The sequence below is a fragment of the Wolffia australiana genome, chromosome 1 (assembly GCF_029677425.1).
Source record: "Wolffia australiana isolate 7733 chromosome 1, ASM2967742v1".
NCBI classification, from domain to species: domain Eukaryota; kingdom Viridiplantae; phylum Streptophyta; class Magnoliopsida; order Alismatales; family Araceae; genus Wolffia; species Wolffia australiana.
Window position 1 is genome coordinate 21762481 of NC_135835.1, and position 22197 is coordinate 21784677.

General features: G+C 39.5%; 1 protein-coding gene across 2 annotated transcripts in view; it reads right to left on the reverse strand.

The window, feature by feature from the left end:
- Positions 1-15031, reverse strand: part of ABH1 (ARM repeat superfamily protein) — a 31166-nt gene extending 16135 nt beyond the window's left edge. For both annotated transcript variants that reach the window (XM_078584575.1, XM_078584568.1), the window contains exons 1-7: positions 14782-15031; positions 8227-8286; positions 6211-6267; positions 2395-2466; positions 1666-1728; positions 868-1044; positions 80-205 (exon numbers count right to left, since the gene is read on the reverse strand). In XM_078584575.1, coding sequence (XP_078440701.1) covers positions 80-205; positions 868-1044; positions 1666-1728; positions 2395-2466; positions 6211-6267; positions 8227-8286; positions 14782-14898 — 672 coding nt within the window. In that variant the 5' untranslated portion in view covers positions 14899-15031. The remainder of the gene's footprint in view (positions 1-79; positions 206-867; positions 1045-1665; positions 1729-2394; positions 2467-6210; positions 6268-8226; positions 8287-14781) is intronic.
- Positions 15032-22197: the final 7166 nt, after the last annotated feature.

Sequence of the window (22197 nt, forward strand, 5' to 3'; positions counted from 1 at the left end):
AAAGATTTAAGAGTTTATAATACAATCAGAAATTATCATGACATTTTTTCTCCAGAAAGCTCAAAAAAAGCCAAATTACCTTCTTGTTGATAACATCGTCCTCTTCTCTCTCAAACACTTGGAACCCAATATCAAGACATCGCTTTCTGATGCTTAGGTAAGATTGAACAGCGGCCATCACTCTATCAATCTCATCAGGAACTTGCTGCATTTGTCATCAAAACAGAAGTAAACCATCGACTACGAAAATAGAAATGGCAATATGAGCATTCTGGCAAAGCAAATCTCGAAATAAAAAACAATATCATTTCAATTTAATCAAGGCACATCACAAATTTAGGGTTGAAGAAGTAAACTCAGAAACTAATTCCCTGCCATTAACTTATATCGTAAAATAAGAGAATAAAAAGTATAATGACGTTTCGAGACTGATTTTTGTTTGATTAGTTTCTGACGATTGTCGATGCATAGGTCATTCCAGACTTCACCCAGGGAAAGCGTATTAGTACCAAACTTGGACGAGGAAATAGAGAGTACATAATTAGAAATGTTACATTAAATGATTAAACAATGGTGAATTGGCTGCATCGTAATGAGGTGGTATTCAAGGGAAGGACGGCTTCAGTGGAGACCATCACTCACAACGTTGAGGCGCTAGTATCTTTTTTGGGTTGGAGGGCTGTGAAAGGCAGACCATTTTGGCCACTTTTTTATTTTGATTGTACGTAATATTAATCATTAGTAGTAGCAGGTTGGCCACCATTATCGGGTTGTCTTCCCTATTTTTTTCCAAAAAAACAATGATTAAACAATAGAAAATAAATGATGAGAAAAGAGCTTAGAGGGACTAAAGTAGAACAAATTTACCTCGACCAACTCAGCCCCACACCATGGTAGGCAGAACAAGATACAACTCACGTAAAAGTCAGCACGTGACTGCCAAGCAGGATTTCCAGCCTCTTCATCAACAGTCGTTGCAGCAGATGACAGCAGAGTCTCGAATGTTTCTACCACAGATCCTGGTTGAACGACTTTACAGCACATCTAACGAGAAAAGAAAACAAAATAGCACAATATAATGCACAAACAAAGAAATAAGAAAACACGGAAAATAAATGATAAAAATAGCATGGTTTAAGTGCAAATAAGCCAGGCAGTGGAGCAGATGAGACCCTACTGATGGGATGGGCAACCTATCATTATCACGCTTCGAACTTTAATAAAAAGTTCTCTTTTTGGGTGATTCATCGCTGTTAGAAATACTCAATATCACTTTGAGACAGAGAAAAGAGCACGCACTGTTTTATCCTACACGAAAAACACGATTATTTATGGAGAGCAAAATGAATTTTTCCAGAGCTTTGCCCTTTATAGTTAGCCTTCCATCTATAAATAAAACCTAATATTTGGTTTCTTCTAATACAATGTAATGAATCAATAAAATTGAGAGCGGAATTCCAAAAATATCTTTCACAAATATTGAAATACAGAAAAGTTCACAGACCATAGAATCGTGTCCTTTAGAGATTTTTTTTTCATTCACCAGATAAGTACAACTGTTAAAAGTCACTAAAAACATATGTCAGGAAAGACAGAAAAAGTTTCCAATAAGAACAACGAATTAAACGAGAACCACTTAAACGGGTACATAATCAAGAAACTTACCAAAACTGATACAAACCGCAACAATACACGAATTCTTATGCAATCCTCAGAATATAATGCAGCCTGAAATCGAGCGCATATCTACGCATGAGTTCAAGACCAACAGACCTACAATTTACATTAGTAAATGTGTAAAAGAAAACATTAAAAAAAGAAACTTAGTCATACGACAATAGAGAAAAAATACAAACAGTTCCAAAGATGTGATGATTGTAGAAAAAGTAAATCATGGAAAAATCTTCATGCCAAAAGAAGCCACATATACTTGACTATCTCACTAGATAAAACAAACAGAACCATTAATACATTGAAAAGCAATGGTACTAGGAATTTCCCGTGTGATGAAAAAGTGGGAACCAAAGAGTTCTATATTGGACATGAAATTTGGATTTATTAGCTCTAGACAGTTCCAAGGAGTGAGCCAATAATTCATGACTTTAAAAAGAAAATGGAATTTCAAATTGTTGAAGTACAACAACCGGCTTAAAGATGAAAATAGGTCAGGTCGCAGGTTCAAATCCCAGAAGCAACACACTGCATGCTAGGGCCATAAAATAGGCCAGCTGCAGGTGTTGTGGGGGAGTGTTGCATCACAACATACTGCTTACAGAGGAAATGTAGCACCCTTGCAATTAGCTATAGCCTTTAGCACAGTTGATAAGCGCTTCAATCTGATATAAATAAATACAAGCAGCGACAATAAATTAATGAAATGATTTTTTGTCATACTTGCAGATTATTTTGGGTACTTTCAACCACTTCTTTCGCCATGTTTTCATCTTCTAAATTCATTAACCCAACCTGCAGTACGAATGTCAAATGTAAAATCGATATTATATCAAGCAAAACAAAAATGAGCGATATATATCAATTCAATCTGAAAATGTTACAATTAGCAAAACACTTGTTACGATACCTTGGATTACATATAAGAGAAAGAAGAAAGGAGGAGAAAAAGGGAATAACTCTGCCCGTGGGACCACAGTGGGGCCCACATGTGTGGAGTCCATGTAGTCCAAGATCAAAAGTAACCGCCCAGGGCAATAACTAACTGCCTGGGCTAGGAGCAAGGACATCTTGCTCCTATATAAGGAATAACCCCTCTGGCAGGAGGGGGCATCCATAACTTGGAGAAAGACCCTAGAGATTGGAGGCGTTGCTGAGCTGAAGCTGCATTCGGCTGGAGAGCTCGAGAAGGCGCTACAGATCTGGGATCTTCCTCTATCTGAAGAATTGTATTGCTACACTACCATTGTGAGTCAATTCTATATTTTTCAAGAATTCATTTCTAGATTTGGTTAGAAACATATCAACACTCTACTCTGATGGAAAAACAGGACGAATTTTTTTCGGCAAAAGAAGCGAGTAACATATCTAACACAACAGTTATTTGAAGGACAAAGAATATGCCTCCATTGGAATTGTTCACCAAAGTTCCCTAAGGAGAAGACTTAATTATGCTTCCACAGAATAAAAACAGATACCAGACAAAATATATTATACTCTTAACATCATTGAATTTTTTGGTTAGTAGAAATACAGGACGCTATGTGGTTTGACCAGAGGATGGTGATTCTCGAGATCAATCCCAGCTGTGTCATGTTTCTGTCCAGATTAAAGTGTAAACATACTTCAGACACACTAGAGAGGTAACTTGATACCTTCCCCATGATATATTGAATGGACTCTGATGTATCTAAGGTTTTATTCTCCTGCTCCCACAGCGGCGTGCTACTACCATCACCCTGTCTCTTATACCTCTCCTCCAATCAGCCAGAAGTCAACACTACAAGTGTCTTTGTAAATAGAGACCTACATCAATTTCCCTATCATCAGTATAAGAGTCTGTTTGATCTGCGTCTATTAAACCACCGCCAGCACCTCATGAGGTGACTGCTGCACGCACCTTTGCCTTTGGTACGCAGCCATTTCCGCGATGATATGCCCACCATACTCACCATCACCATGCCCCCCTTGCCACAATACCCCTGCAACCTACCAACGTTGCACTTCTGCAAACACCACATGCACCTCTGCCTTTGCCATGCTGCTGCCACTGCCCTGCTGCATCCGTGCGGCACAAGGGTTTCTGATGTGACACAATGTTGGGCCTGTCTCGGTGGGAAGATTAAGTTATCCCAGACAGACCCCCCACAGCCCAGCATAAAAACCAGCCTATGGCCCAGTGTTAGACCCTAACTAGGTAGCATTCCCTGCCCAGAGGCCTGCATGCTTATTGAGAGGGCATGTTCTCATTTTGGACTCACGATATTAAAGGTCTGAGTCATTATGGGAAGCGATGCCCAAACCTGATCTTTCAAGCCATCTTCCTTGTAGGTGGTGATACACTACAGACGGTGGACGTGCCCGTCCACACCCAAGGCGGGACAGATCAGGAGAAGTCCGTGCATGCTGGGCGCACGGGCCACAAGCGTGAGCGCGCACGCGCCAAGCGCTGTGCGCCAGCGCCAAGCGCCACGCGCGGGCGCTAACGCTACGCACGAGCGCCAAGCGCCGTGGAGGAGCGGGAAGTGCCGCTCGCGTGCGCAGAACGCCCAAGCCCGGCGGCGCGCCGCGGGTGCAGCGCGCAGAGTTGTGCGGGGTGCCGCGCAGCGGCTGCGCGGGCAGCACGCGCATTGCGTGTGCGGGACGTGGGGTAGGGAGACATCCTGCCAGAAGACTAAGGCATGTGACGCACTGAGAGCGCCGAGGCGGCATAGAGGGCGCAAAGCACTCCCGCGGGTAGTGCTGGGCGCGCAGCGCCCAGCTTGAGGCGTCAAATGCGATGGCGTCGCGCAGACTGCGCGAGAAGGTGTCGACGCAGGTGCAGGTGGCGTGTGTGATCGTCAAGGCAGGGGTGGCATGTGTGATCGCCACGTCCACGAGCGCATGGCGCCCGGCCCGATGCACATGTGGAGCGGCAGAGCGGGCGCGCGCGTGCGGAGCGATGGCCTCAAGGCGGCGAGACGACACTACCTTGGCGCAAGGCGCCACGTCTCGTTCATTTGTATCACCCCTCGTCTTCCCCCATGTAATTGTCCCAACTACGATGTAACTTTTCATGATATGAATGCAATAACTCTATTCCCTGACAGGGCTGTGTCCCCACCATCTCCTCTAACCCCTTCTATGCAATCTTAAGCAATAGCAAAGACTTCCGCTGCAAGAGATCAAGGCTGCTCAGTGTTTTGCTCCGAGCACTGAGGCCGGCACACGTCAGATTCGAGCAAGAGACCTAGCTCGGGATTTGACCGTGTAACACCCAGCCAGGGCCCCATTGACCCAGCCAGTGGAAGCCCCGACGAGCACATGCAGAAACCCCGCGGACCACTTGAGCATAATCTGCAGACCACCCATGGGTTCTCATTAACAACCACTGCCCATAGTGCCGACAAATCGAGGCCAGGATCAGATACGATCAGCCAAATTACCAACATAGCTTCTAGAGAATCATGGGTTCTTTACAATCTACTAAATTTTCATTTATTAAGTGAGAATATGATTGAACTATTAAATATATATAAATTCTGAAAATATACAATACATCATGAAATTAGAAGTTTTTGGCTTTAATCAAGAAGCAATACCCAGACAAATTCTTGAGACTGGCTAATTGACAGCCTAACCATGAAGGACAATGGATTTGGCGGCATAGAGAGCTATTTCGAGTGTGACATGATATCAGAGCTAGGTTCACATCTTCATCAACTGGTCAAAATAATTTTTACCATTCTGAGAGAAGATGATAATAATAACTTTGTGACCTCATCTATCAACCAATTTGTCAGTATTGGGCACATTCAAGCCAATAGATGCAACAGCATTACGTGTAACACAAAGATCTGAGGCAAGTAGAGACCCGTGTAGGTGTCAGGTTTCTCTCTGCTTTTTGCTATTATGTTCCATATAATTGATCAACTTGATCGTCATACTGTTTCTCCATCTGCATTCCATTCCCTGACAGAAATACAAGCTCTGAGCCTGAAAAATTAGCTGCACCAGCCAAAGCTCCAACAACATCAACAGGAACCAAGTTTTACCCAGTTATGTTCCATGTTGGCAAAACTTAAACTTCTCTGATTGTACTACTGGCACAAAGCAAAGATAGATTATATCTAAAGAATAATGCATTACCAGGAGTTCATCAATAGTCTGCGCTAAAAAATCTACTTCGCAATCAGAGCCCGAGTGTAAAACCAATAGTTTGTTCATCACTCGAATGGATAATCACCATAGTAGCTGTTCATTTTTAGGCAGGCTTCTACTGCACCATAGTAGCTGTTCATTTGTATCTTTTTTATTGGCAGTTTGAATAACGTCCTAGTCAAGGATCAAAAAATGTCCCTAAAACAACATAACCTAAAGAATGCAGACATCATTTTAAGAAAAACTAGTTGCAAAAAAAAATTATGTTTTCATAAATATTCACTGTACTCAAGTAATATGAAGAAATGGCAAAAAGAGACATCCAAACAATTCGATTTGGATGCACACTAAAGGACTAAATCAGAATGACTATAAAGAAACGCAAATCATATAACTTACCAGTACCCCATAAAATGGAATTTTGTGAGGTAGCTGTTCAGCACATTGAAGAAGGAACTGCAAGACAAGCAAGAGAGTTTGAAATAATTCTCAGCAACATTAGATAATCAATTTTGACATCAGATGTTCAGAAAGACGATGTCCCATATAAAAGAGAGAATTGCCAGGATTACATGAATAGAAAAAGCAGATAATGTCAGTGACCAAATGCTGCAATCTTCTTTATAAACTTTAACATTCCCATCATCCAATAATTTGAAATCATGGATGAATAGAATCACTTCATTTGGTATTTTTAAAAGTAAAATGACTAGAATCAGAAAGTGATACAATAAAACGCCAGATATGTGAGAGGAAGAAGCCCAGACAGAAGCACAGCCCGGACACGATGGCCCAGCCCATTAACGGGTCTATCATAGCCATGCCTCGGAGGAGGCTCGGGCAGGAATTGCACCATGAGATTTCTTGAGCCGTCTCCTTTTCCTCACCTGGTCGTAATCTCCTCTCCTTGTGCCCGCAGGTCGGACAACGCCTCCCTGCTAAGCAACGATTACTTCATCGGCAATCCTTTGCCATCACATTGCCATTTCCATTCTTCTCTTCTTACCTGGGAACATCTCTCACTCCTATCTCTCTATCCTTCTCTGTTGTGAGCATTGAACAAACTATCATGTTTCCTTATCGAAGTTGAAAGGTTTACGAGGAAACCAATACTATTCTACACAGGAATGTATCAGGAAGTTACTAAATACTTAAGAAAGATAGAGCATACATAAAAATTGTAGGAGCTTTGCACTAAATATCAAATGGCTCAGTTCAACCTTTTTGCGGCAGACCAGAGTGCAGTAATATAAACTGGCCACGTCTTTGTTTCTCATGAAGGGAAGGGATTTCAACACTCCTCTCAACCCCAGAAAATTTCCGAAAGTACTTTTACTCAAAAATCAAACAGAAATGAATCAATTAATTCACATACATCTCTAATCATTTAAACTTTGGATGTATTAAGATGGGATAAGAAAACAGGTCGAAAAGAAGTTCACAACTTTTTTGTAACAACCTAACAAATGAGACGAGAGGAACATCCTATTGTAGAGTACCAAATAACCTATTAATTAGTGATGTCGGATATATATATTGCTCATCTTTTGCTGTTTCCCTATAATTACCCTTAGGAGCCTGTTGGACTTCTGTATGAATACTGAGGGCTATACAGCCCAGAGTAAGACTTGCACTTCCTCTCATTCTCTCTTCTCCCTCTGATAGATGTCTCATGGGAGATCGATCGAGAATAAAGAAAATAAGAGAAAATAAGAATAAGATGAGAAGCTAGAATGGCCTAAGGTATAAAGAATTTTCAACAGATGAAACTCTTGCCCTCACGATGGCTAGTGTTAGCGGAGATTCTATTTTACTGTTTCTTTCTTTCCATATTTACCCTTATGTGTACTTTCCATACTTAACTTGGCCTATTACGTTAGGCCCAATACTGTACAGCCCATATTAACATCTATATACATATTTAGATGTGTGGGCGTCATTAGAGTAATGGAATGTTTTTCTGTTGACCCTATTGTCGGTCCAGGGTTTATGTCGTCCAACCACGACAGCTAGACACAGCCCAGTCATCCGAAGCTAAAATATCAGGATAGAGAATCTTCTCGTTCAAGTTTCACAAAACAGCAACAAAGGGAAGACTTTCATACAACAAGAAACAGAGGGTTCTCGATGATTTGTAACGATATAAGAACATAATAGCAGCATTCGTTCTTCAAAAAAAAAAATTTGCAGCATTCCACAGTCCAAAGAGTGGATGGCTAACAAGCGTGCACCTTCTCTCCTTTTTCGGATAAGAATAAGAAATAATTATTTTTCAAAAGGAAAAGAAAACAAATAATTATTTTTCAAAAGAAAAAGAAAAACAAACAATTATTCATCAGATTTAGGGCAGAAATCGTGATAAAATCCACCGGACAAAAAAATTAAACGAATTTTGATGTGCATAACATAAATTACCATTAGAATGTCATCTCTAGATTCCTCCCACTCCCTCGATAGAACCCCAAAACACGCATCCTGCAACAAGTAGAATTTTCATTCGATGGCGTTTAAAAAGAAAATAATTATAATCAAACATAAAGTCACGGGCGATATATTTTTCGCAGAGGTATATCGCAAAATGGGATAAGGGTAGGAACATTCCGAATGTTAATAATCATTTCCATCAACTTCATTCTTTGGCCATCAAATACCTAGTTGACCTTGGATCCAGTAGTCATAAGTTCGGTGACTTCAAGTTACCTCATCCCCATCACTATTGTCAGCCAAGATAGTCTATCTTTATTCTACCTCTTTCTATTTCTTGTTATTTCCTTTTTTTACTATTTCCTATTTCCAGACTAATGGGCCTTGCTGTTAGCCCAAATTCGTGTACCCGTGACCTGGTATTTAAACCAGGAATGTCAACGTAATTGTGTGGTTGTTCAATCCCGCTACCCCTAGGGTTTCTAGCAAGAGTGACCTGGGGATAGCTGTTCCATTGGTGATCAACATGGTATCAGAGCATTTATTGTGAGGTCTAGGAGGCTGCGGTCTGGTTGTTCGAGCGGGAAGCTTGAAGAGAAGCAGCAGTTTGTGGTTGACCTCGGTCTGTCTTGACCTTGGTCGTTCTGATCGTCCGTGGCCTGCTGGTATTCCTGATCTCAGAAGCGTTCTCCAGTGAAGATGGTTCGTGGAGGCTACATCTTCCAGTGAAGAACGTTCGGAGCATCCACATTCTTGGTCTGCGATCTAGGTCGACATCCAGAGGCTGCTCCAGGTTTGTCGTACTCATATTCTTGCACCCAGAGATATTGCGATCGCTGGGCTCGTGTTGGTGTTTGTTCCTCAGGAGCTGCGTCACACTGCGGGAATCGTGGTGTTTGTTCTTCTCTGTGGTGTTCGTCAGCTCAGTTGCTGACCGTATTCTACGCGAGTCTTGTTGTCATTGCCTCGCCAGGAGCTGACTATTGATTGAGTCAAGAATTTGAAGGGAATGGCAAAGGAGAAGTCTGAGTCTTATGATATGCAATCTGCACATGAGATATCTGCTGGTGTATACCCATCTGCTCTAATTAATCATGGGATACCAGAATCCATGAAATATACTGGGTTGAATCTTCTACACTGGAGTAAGTTCGTGAAGGAAGGAAGAAGTCTGAATCATCATTTGATTGAGGAGGTACCGTCAACCAGTCCCCGCAATGCAGCGTGGAAAGCAGAAGATGCCATCGTCAAAACATGGCTTCTTAACAGCATGCAAGGAAATCTCATTCCTAAGTATCTTCTACTTTCCACTGCAAAGCAAATTTGGGATAAAATCCACAAAAGCTGTCTACAAACCAACAATGATTGGCGCATCTATGAACTAGTAACCAAGGCGGTGCTTCTTCAACAAGGAGATAAAACTGTCCAGGAGTATGTATGTGAGCTTCAAGCACTATGGGATGAGATGGATCTTTACAGGCCTACTGCGGAGACTGATTGTCCTTGCGGGCATTATACTATGAAAGACCGTCTGTATAAGTTTCTTATGGGGTTGAACGCAGATTATGAATCATGGCGGCGTCAAATTCTCAACAGGGAGAAAGTTCCAACGTTGGAGCAAGCTATACAACTTGCGCTTGAAGAAGAATGTCATATCAAGCCATCTCATGACTCAACTGGTGAAGTTGGCACTGGCTTTATGGCCAATACCAAAAAACAGTCTTCCAAGTATTATTCACGTGAAACAAATGACCAGACTTCCAAGTCTTATTCAGGAAAGCCTACTTGGCAAGCCCGTGAACCGTGGGTATGTTCGTACTGTAAAAGGAAGGGTCACAAGAAGGAAAACTGTTGGGATCTACATGGTCGACCACCCAAACAAACCCAAGCTCATGTTGCAAAAACACAGGAGAATTCTCTTGCACCCAAGGAGACAGCTACCGGAGAGCACATCCATGCGAGTGGAGATGATGGCTCTCATATTACTCTTAATGACTTTTACACACTCAAGGAGGAGCTGGAAAGGTTGAAGAATATGGTTTGTCTGGCAAGTACTTCAATGACATGCACTGGTGAGCATTCTTTTCTTGTTGCCCTTAATTCGCATCAATCTACAGAGTGGATAATTGATTCTGGAGCGACTGACCATGTGACACCTTTCCTCTCAAAATTTGTGGAGTATTCTGAATGTTCTGGATGTCGTCGTGTATTGACAGCAGGAGGAGAGACACTCCCAGTTACAGGCATTGGAATGGTTAAGATCAAGGGTCTAGGACTCCTAAAGTATGTCTTGCATGTTCCTATGCTTAAAGCCCAATTAATTTCTCCTCAAAAGTTGGTTAAAGATTCTTCACTCAGTCTAACACTTGACTCCTCTGGCTGTTTTGTATATGACAAGAAGTTGAACCAAAGGACTGGACCAATTGAAGAGAAGAATGGCTTGCTGAACGTGAACGATGGTGCTGCTGTGGTGCTGATGGTGGAGGGAGGAAGTACCCCTGAAGAAGATAGTCTTCCTATAGAAGAGAAAATCAAACTCTTTCATTCTCGTTTGGGACATCCGTCATTTGAACTATTGGGAAGAATGTTTCCTGTGATTGCTCGTAATGTGGATCTATCCAGTCTTATATGTGATTCCTGTCAGTATGCTAAACATAGAAGAACATCCTTTAAGGGGAGGAGTGAAAGAAGTACTAATCCTTTTAATCTTGTGCATAGCGATGTATGGGGACCGTGTGTCATACCATCATTAAATGGAGCTCGATGGTTCCTAATATTTGTGGATGAATATAGTCGCCTGACATGGGTTTATCTTCTAAAATACAAGTCTGAGGTTGCTGATATAGTTAAATGTTTTGTTGCTCTGGTGAAGACACAGTATGGTGTACTAGTCAAGAAATTCAGGTCAGATAATGCCAAGAATTACTTCAATACAACACAATGTGAATATTTTCAGAATAATGGTATTATCCACGAGTCGTCATGTGTTAATACACCACAGCAGAACGGTGTTGCAGAAAGAAAGATTGGACATATTGTAGAAACAACTAGAGCTTTGCTCCTTCATCAGGGAGTACCCAAGTTTTTCTGGGGAGAAGCCTTGTTGACTGCTACACATTTAATTAATCGGCTGCCATCTAAAATATTGGGTTATGAGAGTCCATTAGACCTTATGAATCATTTCTTCCCTCATCTAAAACTGAGAACAGGCTTGAAGCCACCCATTTTTGGATGCACAGTCTTTGTTCACATCCATAATCCTACCGACAAACTCAGCCCAAAGGCTCTCAAGTGTGTGTTCGTTGGGTATACACCAACTCAAAAAGGTTATGAGAGTCCATTAGACCTTATGAATCATTTCTTCCCTCATCTAAAACTGAGAACAGGCTTGAAGCCACCCATTTTTGGATGCACAGTCTTTGTTCACATCCATAATCCTACCGACAAACTCAGCCCAAAGGCTCTCAAGTGTGTGTTGGGTATACACCAACTCAAAAGGTTATGAGAGTCCATTAGACCTTATGAATCATTTCTTCCCTCATCTAAAACTGAGAACAGGCTTGAAGCCACCCATTTTTGGATGCACAGTCTTTGTTCACATCCATAATCCTACCGACAAACTCAGCCCAAAGGCTCTCAAGTGTGTGTTCGTTGGGTATACACCAACTCAAAAAGGTTATGAGAGTCCATTAGACCTTATGAATCATTTCTTCCCTCATCTAAAACTGAGAACAGGCTTGAAGCCACCCATTTTTGGATGCACAGTCTTTGTTCACATCCATAATCCTACCGACAAACTCAGCCCAAAGGCTCTCAAGTGTGTGTTCGTTGGGTATACACCAACTCAAAAAGGTTATAAGTGCTACCATCCGCCATCCAAGAAAATATTTATTTCCCTAGATGTTATGTTCAATGAATCTGAAAAGTACTATGGGGCATCTGGGAACACATCTGGTGAAAACTATCCTGAACCCAGAGTTCAAGACGGTGGGAGAATTGAATTACCAGTTATGAAGTTACCACCAATTACAGGGGAAGTCGATATAGAACAATCTGACAGCCAAGTGCAGACGACAGAAGCTGGTGAAGCTGGAGACCCGGTGTCCATGCAGCCAAATACGAGTGATAACTCTGCTGAGAGAGCAGAGGATAACACTGAAATGGGGGGCATTCCGAGAATACAAATTGAGACTGAAGAAACACAAAATATTCTGACAGATGGAGTACTGCCAGAAATTGACCAAGGTTGGCCGATTGCCTTAAGAAAGGGGAAGAGAAAGTGTACTCAGTTTCCTCTACACCCGATGTCACAGTTTGTTCAATATTCACATCTCTCTCCCGGATACCAAGCATTTCTTGCTGGAATTGATGAAGTCCCTACACCAAAGACAGTGAATGAAGCCATGAGGAGTCCACAGTGGAAAGGAGCTCTGGATATGGAGATGAATGCACTGATCAAGAATAACACATGGGAAATTGCTATCTAACCCACCTGGAAAAAAGGCAGTAGGATGCAGATGGGTTTATACCGTTAAATACAGAGCTGATGGTACATTGGAAAGATACAAGGCGCGATTAGTTGCAAAGGGATATACTCAGTCATGTGGGATTGACTATACTGAAACATTTGCTCCAGTCGCAAAGCTGAACACGATACGTATTCGGATTGCAGTGGCAGCTAACTTGAATTGGAAACTGTATCAGTATGATGTTAAGAATGCATTTCTTCACGGAGATTTAGATGAGGAGATCGATATGGATATACCACCTGGATATTATCAGTCTGACTGCAAGGGCCAAGTATGCAAACTAAAAAAGGCATTGTATGGCTTGAAACAGTCGCCGAGAGCATGGTTTTGAAAGTTCTCCCAAGCTATAAAAGGTATGGGATATCAACCCAGCAATGGAGATCATACTTTGTTCGTAAAAACAAATGTGAATGGAAAGGTAGCTGTCTTGCTTGTATATGTGGACGACATTGTTGTTTCTGGCAGCGATGAAGAAGAAATTTTTATTCTAGGTCAGAGACTTTCTCAAATCTTTGACATAAAATCCCTGGGCTTGCTACGTTACTTCCTGGGAATTGAAGTTGCCTATTCCCCAAGTGGCATTTTCATTTCGCAGAGAAAATACATACTTGATAATATTGCATTTACAGTGGGACTGCTAAGCCAGTTTATGCATCATCCCAGAGAACCTCATATGCAGGCTGCAGTTAAGATACTTACATATTTGAAGGGTACAGCTGGACATGGTCTAGTGTTTCGAAGAGGAGCACCACTGGTACTGGAGGCATACACTGATGCAGACTATGGTGGATCTGTCCTGGATCGACGGCCAACGACCGGATATTGTACTTTTTTGGGAGGAAGCCTAATCACTTGGCGAAGCAAGAAGCAGAAGGTGGTATCACAGTCCAGTGCTGAAGAGGAATTTAGAGCAGTTGCTAAGGGAATTTGTGAAATTCTGTGGATCAGAGGCATTCTACAGGATATCAAAATCCCACAGTATTATATTGTGACAGTAAATTGGCTACTGATATTGCTCACAATCCAATTCAGCATGACAGAACTAAGCATGTCGAGATAGACAGACACTTTATCCGTGAGAAGATTCATGCCAAAGTGATCCAAATGAAATACATTCAGTCAGCTCATCAGGTGGCTGATCTACTTACCAAAGGAGTTCCCAGAGGAGTATTTCATCAGCTGTATTCCAAGCTGGGGATGCAAAATATTTACCTACCAGCTTGAGGGGGGTTGTCAGCCAAGATAGTCTATCTTTATTCTACCTCTTTCTATTTCTTGTTATTTCCTTTTTTTACTATTTCCTATTTCCAGACTAATGGGCCTTGCTGTTAGCCCAAATTCGTGTACCCGTGACCTGGTATTTAAACCAGGAATGTCAACGTAATTGTGTGGTTGTTCAATCCCGCTACCCCTAGGGTTTCTAGCAAGAGTGACCTGGGGATAGCTGTTCCATTGGTGATCAACAACTATGTCTTAAGTTTACAGGGAATCATCAGCATAGGTAAATGAATTTGCACCCTATCAAACTAACATGTTGTCAAGGCACGTTTGGCGGAAAATGTCGCCTTCTGATAGGGGGTAAGTTATAATATCAGATAATCCACGGACGTGCCAAGATTATAAAAACCTTTGGCATCCTTAAATAATCCCATCTTGGCAAAATACATAGTTTTGATTCCATTGTACTGCTCTAGAAAACCCAAAACCAAGTTCAACAGATCCCGGTACATCGCTGGCTTTAGTCAGCCGAGTCCTCTACTACTATATTCTCTACAACAGCAATGACATTCCAATTCATTGCGTTGGCTGATGATATAATCAACAAATCAAAACAAAACCAAACCACCGTTTCTCCATCTCAGAAATTATTCATTCGCCCAGAACTAAATGCTCCATAATTCAAAGAACATCGTACAAACGGTCATCCAAACTGCAGTTATTTGCTACCCGAACATAAAAAAAACAATTTAGGTCTCAATTAACAGCTTTTAAACAAACTGATACCCGAGATACTTACAATGTGTTCCTTAGCTTCGGAGAGGCCGGCATACTCAGAGCACTTGTCTCCAATCCGTAGGAGAAGCATCCGCCAACTGCTGGGCCCATTGTACGCGCGATCTCCTCGATCATACATCTTTCAAACCGGAATCCGAAAACAGCTGCAAGAACACGAGAGCGGAGCTCGGCGAGTAGGATCGAGTTGCTCGGAGAATCCGACTTCTCCAGTTCCCCAACTATCGTAGCTTCGAACTCAAAGCGCGGGCGAAAGAAGACTAAATTGACCCGAACTAGGGTTCGACGCGGGCACTTCCTAAGTGGGCTGTTACCCACTAAGTTGTCTCCTAATGGGCCTTAAAAACCCTACTGAATGAAATTAATTAAGGAAAAAACCTCATTACATGTTCCATGCATAGGTACAATTATAGTGTTTTATGTGATACTTTTGGCATGTATTTGGCATTAAAGTCAATTATGCATAAAATTTCTATATCAGTGTTCTTTGACACAAATTGTATTCATTATTTTATGTATTGAGTGCTTAAGTTGGAGTCTACAGATATATGCGATGATGAGTGAATTATGATGAGATCATACTAGAGTGTTTTTTCGTCTTTAAACATGTATCCTAAACATTCTTGGTCTTGGATCTTCGAAAATAAACATTATACAACCATTTGTGTGGAGGCACTGAGAGATATTGGTGTTCTCTAGAGAGAATTCAGTGGATTCATTCGTATGAATCTCTTGATGGTTTCATACCTAAACTAATTAGCAAGTTGATTCTTGTCACTGTGAAGAGAGTATCCCTTAGGCCTAGGAGGCCAACGACGTATTTGTTGGTGGAGGAATACACGTTTAATATGACGTATGAGTCATTCGTCGTGAGATTTTAAAGGTAGCAAAAAGTTTGTGATGATGACTAAGTGGTTAAAGTGGGATCCACCACCACCTATAAAGAGGAGATGTCTTAAAGATGTCATCAACCAAAGCAGTTGAAACTTCAAAGAAAGAGTTATACTTCAATGTTGTCATGCATCAATCCTCATTAGGATGACCAGTAATTGTTTAATAGATGATCACACCCAAAGTCATCAGAGAATTTGTTCGAATAATAGATTATAAGTACATGGTAATTGGATACATAAGGCTCATTAAAGGGTTGATTTACCCCATTTGCCTTCAGGACTGATGGAATTATACATGACCTACAAGCCAATCGCGTGTTTCATGTCTTGTTCAATGATCGTTAATAAAAGAATTTCAAATCAATGCACGCGTGATACTTATAAGGAAGTTTGTATTAATTGGTGAATTATGATGAGATAATAGTAGGATGATTACTCATCGTTAACATGCATTATAAATATTCATTTTCATATGATATTTAAGAAGTTCATGAAATATCTGCATAGGATAATGTTATCTAGTCTCACTCACATGAATATGGTTGATCCAATGGCCATTAATATGGAGACTTAAATGGCTGCTTTGTGCAAATTGTTCGCCAAATTGAGATGTATGAATTCTTAAAAAATAATATACATAAATCTTATCACGTTCATTCATATCACTATTGACCAAGTGGTCCTTAGACACTAGACACCAAAGACATTGTGGATGGATGTTACAATTTTGACTACGTACATATGTAAATTACTAAGGGATTCAAAAGTGTTTCAAATTAGATGCAAAAAGTCCACAAAGATCATTATGTGATAAAGATGGGATCATATGCCTTCAATATACAAGGAGACAGCTCGAGGAAGAGGATGCAACTAAGTATTTAGCCAATGTAGTAGAAATATTAGAGTATTTACCATATACTAACTAGCACAACCTATTAGGGTTCACTAGTTGACCATATACCCTAAATCATTCTAAGAGTATTATGTGTTTGGCCACGGTGCTTTGGTTAAAGGGTACAAAACTATTTTCCATGCAACATAACCTTTTCCACCCTTCACTTGTTCCCTGGAAAATTTTCTTTTAAGTCATTCATTTGTCCTACCTCGAGAAGTATCCACACAACTAGAAGATTGTTGGATCTCCTCTCCTTCCACTCCAACTCTTCTTGAAAACCTTTTTCATATTCTCACTATTAAGAAGCACTTATGGAATGAGTTGATAAAATATAAAAAGAAGAAAGGGGTTGTCTAGATCTGGCTGGTGTGGGCATCTTAAATGGGTGCCCACCTTATTTATGCTTTTATGTAAATTTTCACAAAAATCCTTACTAAAAAGACATATCTTCCAACATCCTTTAGTCTTAAGTGTGACCCTCTAGGCCCATATATCAATCTAGTCAATAACTTTAAAAGCCCAACAATGTTGATTCACAAACCTTTGTGAGCGTGCAGATTAATCAATCAATGATTGATTCAACCAAATATATAATTTAAGTTTTCAGCCTATGGGGTGCCAAAGCAGCATCTCATGCTCTAGTTTTTAACTCTATTGTGGCTCTGTATCTATCATTTGTTAATGTATATGTACAATCTTTCATCCCCATGAGACTTTCGAACAACTCAAGTACGGTTAATCATCAAACCCTAATCCATCATCCCCGTGAGATCATTGGAGAATGCATTATCTAGCATTCTCAATACCCTTTCTAGCGATTTAGTCGCATTTTTTCCTTAAGTCAATACCCTCCCCTCTTGACCACTCAATAACCTATCTGTATTTCTCACCACAACGCAGCTAAGACTTATTCGACTCCAATGGTTAGATACTTGTAAGTCATAATCAAAATATAATTATCCACCTACAATATGTCCTTTGTATTTCAGGACGAGTCACTTATACAACTATGTCCTGAATCAAATTGAATCAACTTTTTAAGTATAATACCATTCAAGGATTCATACGGTTTAGTTTAGTGAACTCTTTCTCCAAACAACACCATTGTTTGTCCATAGTATCTCCACACTGACGATCACAAGGTCAGCCATACTGATCGTGTAAGTAGGATCAAACAGTGCTATTCTAACATATCTTGGTTATCCATCGAATCAGAATATTAGAAATACATATTTTGAAATTAGTGATCTTTATATTGTGATCTCATCATTTTTCCCTAGGTCGATGCATGTATTCATGGACTTCATTAAGAACATCACCCATGATAAATAATGATTTATTTTTTACTGAATTTGAATAAAACAAGGTAGTGTGATTGGCTTTATGACTACATAATGTCCATCATTATGACGTTCAGAGACTATACATACATCTTAATTGATGACAATAAAGTTCAATGAAAGGTGAAATTTTGGGAGTGGGAGGAAAGCAGCTACAAACTTTAGGAGTAGATGCTAGGACCATAAGCAAACTTAAGAGTGGACACAAATGTAATAGGATAAAGCTAAACCTATCATGGTAAGCCTCACTTTTTAATTTGCAAGGAGGATATCTCAATGGTCCATTTTGTTTTGAAGTGATTTTACTTTGTCATCATGTTGGACAAATATAAATGAATGTTATGGGGTTTGGATGCGTATGATGATTTTTTATCATCTTTGGCAAATTCCATTATTTAAATAAATGATTGGTACTCTAGAGGGTAGTAGGCTGTTTAATGAGCCATTAAGTGATAGCCCATTAAGTGAGGACCAATTTAATGTATGTATGCCCATGAAGTAGTGTTTTCCCTGTAATATCCATCCTTATATTTGATATCCAATATTCAAATTTTTAGATGATGATATCAGACATCAATAATGTACTTAATTATATGTTGTTGAGTTTTGTGCCTTGGTTTGATCACGAAAAATAGGTTTTTCCATGAATGAGGAAGCGTTAATCTATTTCAATCGATCTTTGAAACAAACATCACATGTACCTTATGGGGAACTTGTTCCGCCCTTGACTGCTCACTTTGAGATCATTCTGAAGCCACTTCATGTGATCACGTTCCTCTTAGATCTCCACCTCTTCTTCCTCAACTCTCCTTCAAAATCTTGAAGATCTTCTCACCACGAGCACATTCTCCTTTGTCAAGAAGAGAAGAGATCAGAGTGGAGAAGGAAAGCTCTCAATTCTGGCTGGACTGGATGCTTGAAAATGAGTGTCCTTACCATATATATTTTGCTTAGGGTTTTTCTCAAAAACCCATTAAGTAAAATATATTTACCAACACCCCTATAATCTTATGTATGTGACCCTCTAGGCCCATGTATCATTCTAGTTAATAATTATTCTCCAACCTTGTTAATTAGCTATACCAACATATAGATTAATTAACTAAAGGATCAATTTAAGCCAATCAAAAGGTTAAGTTTCCAGCTTGTGGGGTGTCAAGCTACACCTCGTGCTCTAGAAGATACTACGTAGTTGATAAGCCTAAAATTGGTGTGTAAACATGCCAACGTTTGGTCTTTTAGACTTAAGCAATAAAATTTATAAATTTCCCTTAATCACTAAATACTAGGTATAAATCAAGCAAGGGGTCAAACCACACGGAGGCAATCTGCAAGAGTTTTTATCAAATTTAAAATTAATTAATTCAAGAATGAATTAATTTTGCATTTAATGGACTTTAATTATGTTTATAATTAATCAAATTAAGTAGAAACTTAATTTTGATATTAATATTTTCGGTCAAGATACTCAAGATAGGATAGTTTTTATTATAATATCAGATTAATTCGGATTACCAATTTCCCAATCAAAGTAAATTTTAAGATAATTTTTATGTATTAAATTGGGAATTAATAATCAAGAAAGGGAATATTGAAATTGGACTTGAAGATGGACAAATTTTTGGATGAAATTTTGGATTTAGGTTTTTGATATATTGAATTGAATTTCTAAACAATCAATTTTGAAATTTAGAGAGAGAAAATAGGCAATCTAACCTAAAGAGAGAAAGTAGACTAATTTGGGATAAAGTGGATTAGAGAAGAAATTCAAACCTAATTTAAAGATCTAAAAAATCAGAATGAATCCAAATCAATGTATAACTAAATCCATCTTCAATGCTAATTTCATTTCAAATCAACTTTACGGGCATGTACATTTCGCCGATGCCATGGTGTTTTAGAATCTTTCAAGAAGTTCAAAAAGCAAATTAGAAACTTACAACATTCAAAAAGGGCATCTTCAGGATCTTTCGACTTCCAAAGCAAATATTGTGTCCTTCCTGGCCAAATCCTTGGAGAGAGCTTCAAAAGTGAATTTTGCCTTCTTCCCAACCTCCTTTTAAAAATCCAACCTTCTGGATTGTATAGGGCGAAAGGACAAACCTACCCTCAAAATTTGGGCGCAATCGGACGGCTAGATCTCAAGACATGACAGATTTACTAGCGTTTAATCATGGCCATTGGATCATTTTATCTCTCTTAAATAATGGCATTTTCTATGGGCTGACATTTTTTTCTTGTTATCTCTGCCCTCGGATCACGTTCTGACACGTTTGCCTGCTTCCATAGGCCCCAATCATTGCTCCATAATGCTGCATTTAAATAGTTAAGAAAACGCCATGTCGCCCTCATCAACGCCTTTTTTGAATACAAAAATAATAAATAGATAAGCTTACCAAATTTTTAATACCCGCATAGTCGATTTCCGCGTGCATTTAATGCAGTGAATCGACTGCCGCTTGTATTAAATACAATGCGAATCCTCTTTTTTATATAATTGCACGTGGTGTCGGCTAGCTGCGTTCAATCAATGTATGCGGCTAATCGACTGTGTACGAGGTATATTTTTGTTTAATAAATGTGCGCATAGAGATTGATTCTCTGCGTGCATTTATTGCATGAAAAAGTTAACTCAAAAATAAAAAAACCAATCATACCTTTTACCTCGCCGCCCGTGCCACGTTGGTCCTTTTTTAAAGTAATAATTTTCTCATCATGGCATTGTGCATTGCGATGCCATAATGAGCCAATAATGGTCTATTTTTTTAATGCATCCACTTATTCACACGAATTTTGGGCGAATGACGTGGATGCCACATAATATATATATGCTTTTTAAATGCCAAATAAATAAAAAATAGATTCTTTAAGTTCTCATAACCATTTCTTGGCTAAATACTGGTAAGAAAATTATAAAAAAATGGAAAAATTCCAAAAAATTAGTAAAACCCTTACCAACCTTTAACCAAGTATTTTAAGCCCTGTAAAAAAATATGTCTTCAATGCAATGAGGTTAAATACCATGTAAAAAATACTAAAAAATTAGAAACAATGATAAAATCGAAGTGTAAGTTTTTTATATCCGTTTATATGTAATAACATGCAAATATGGTCCTTGAAACACATAAATGTAATGTAATATATATCAATTTAACATTATAATTTGCAAGTTATCAGTAGTGTTTGAACTCTCTCATAAACCTTCACCATCATCGGTTACTGTATATGTATAATCCTTCGTCCGAGCGAGACTCTCGAACAACTTAGCCTATGGGTGATCGTCATACCCTAATCCGTCATTCGATTAGTACTGATGTGTAATGGGGATCGAACACCTTCTCCAATATTTGCAATATCCTGGCCAGGGATTTTTTTGCATTGTCTTCCTTGAGTCAATCTCCTCCTGTACCGAGAGCGGATGATCCCGGCTTGATCTCTCAATCACCTTAGTGAGCTTCTTACTACATCTGAGCTATGACTTGTCTGAATCTCATAATTAGCAGTGTCTAAGTTACAGTCAAAATGTAGTCATCCATCCATGAGATATCCTTGGTGTCACATGTCAAGGAATCACTTATACAACCGTGACATGAATCGACTTGATTGACATTTAGATATAATACCATTCAGGGATTCTTTGGATCAATTTAGTGAACTCTTTCTCCAAAGAGTACCCATTATCTGTCCTTAGTGTTGCCATAGTAATAAACTTATTGTGTAATTAGAATCATTTAAAGCTATTCTATCTTGATAATTTGATGTCAATCTCGACTATCCATCAAGAATGAATTACTTAGAATACATGTCTAAATACTATTGATCAATATATTATGATCTCATCATAATTCACTATGTCATTGCACGTATTGACGGACTTCCTTATAAACATCACACTAGAATAATAATGATTTAATGTTTTATTCAATGAATTTAAATAAAACATGGTGGTGTGTTTTGGATTGACGGTCACATAATATCCATCATATATCATCTCGGATATTATCATCCCCCCATTATTGACTCTGACGTCTTGATACTGGAAAGTGTCAAAGCGTCGAGGCAACATCTCCTACATGAATAATTAGACAAAAATATGCATACATTCTAGTTGGTGTCATGGCTATTGAATACTTTAAGTCAATGTTGGACTCCCAAATCTGTTCACTGGCCCAAATGCATGCATATTGGCATTCGCGTGGAAGGCGAGGGACAAAATAGTACATTTGGGCTTTTGAGCATGACATGTACTATTATGGGGTCTTGGCTGCACTTAGTTGTCCACCGTTGACTCA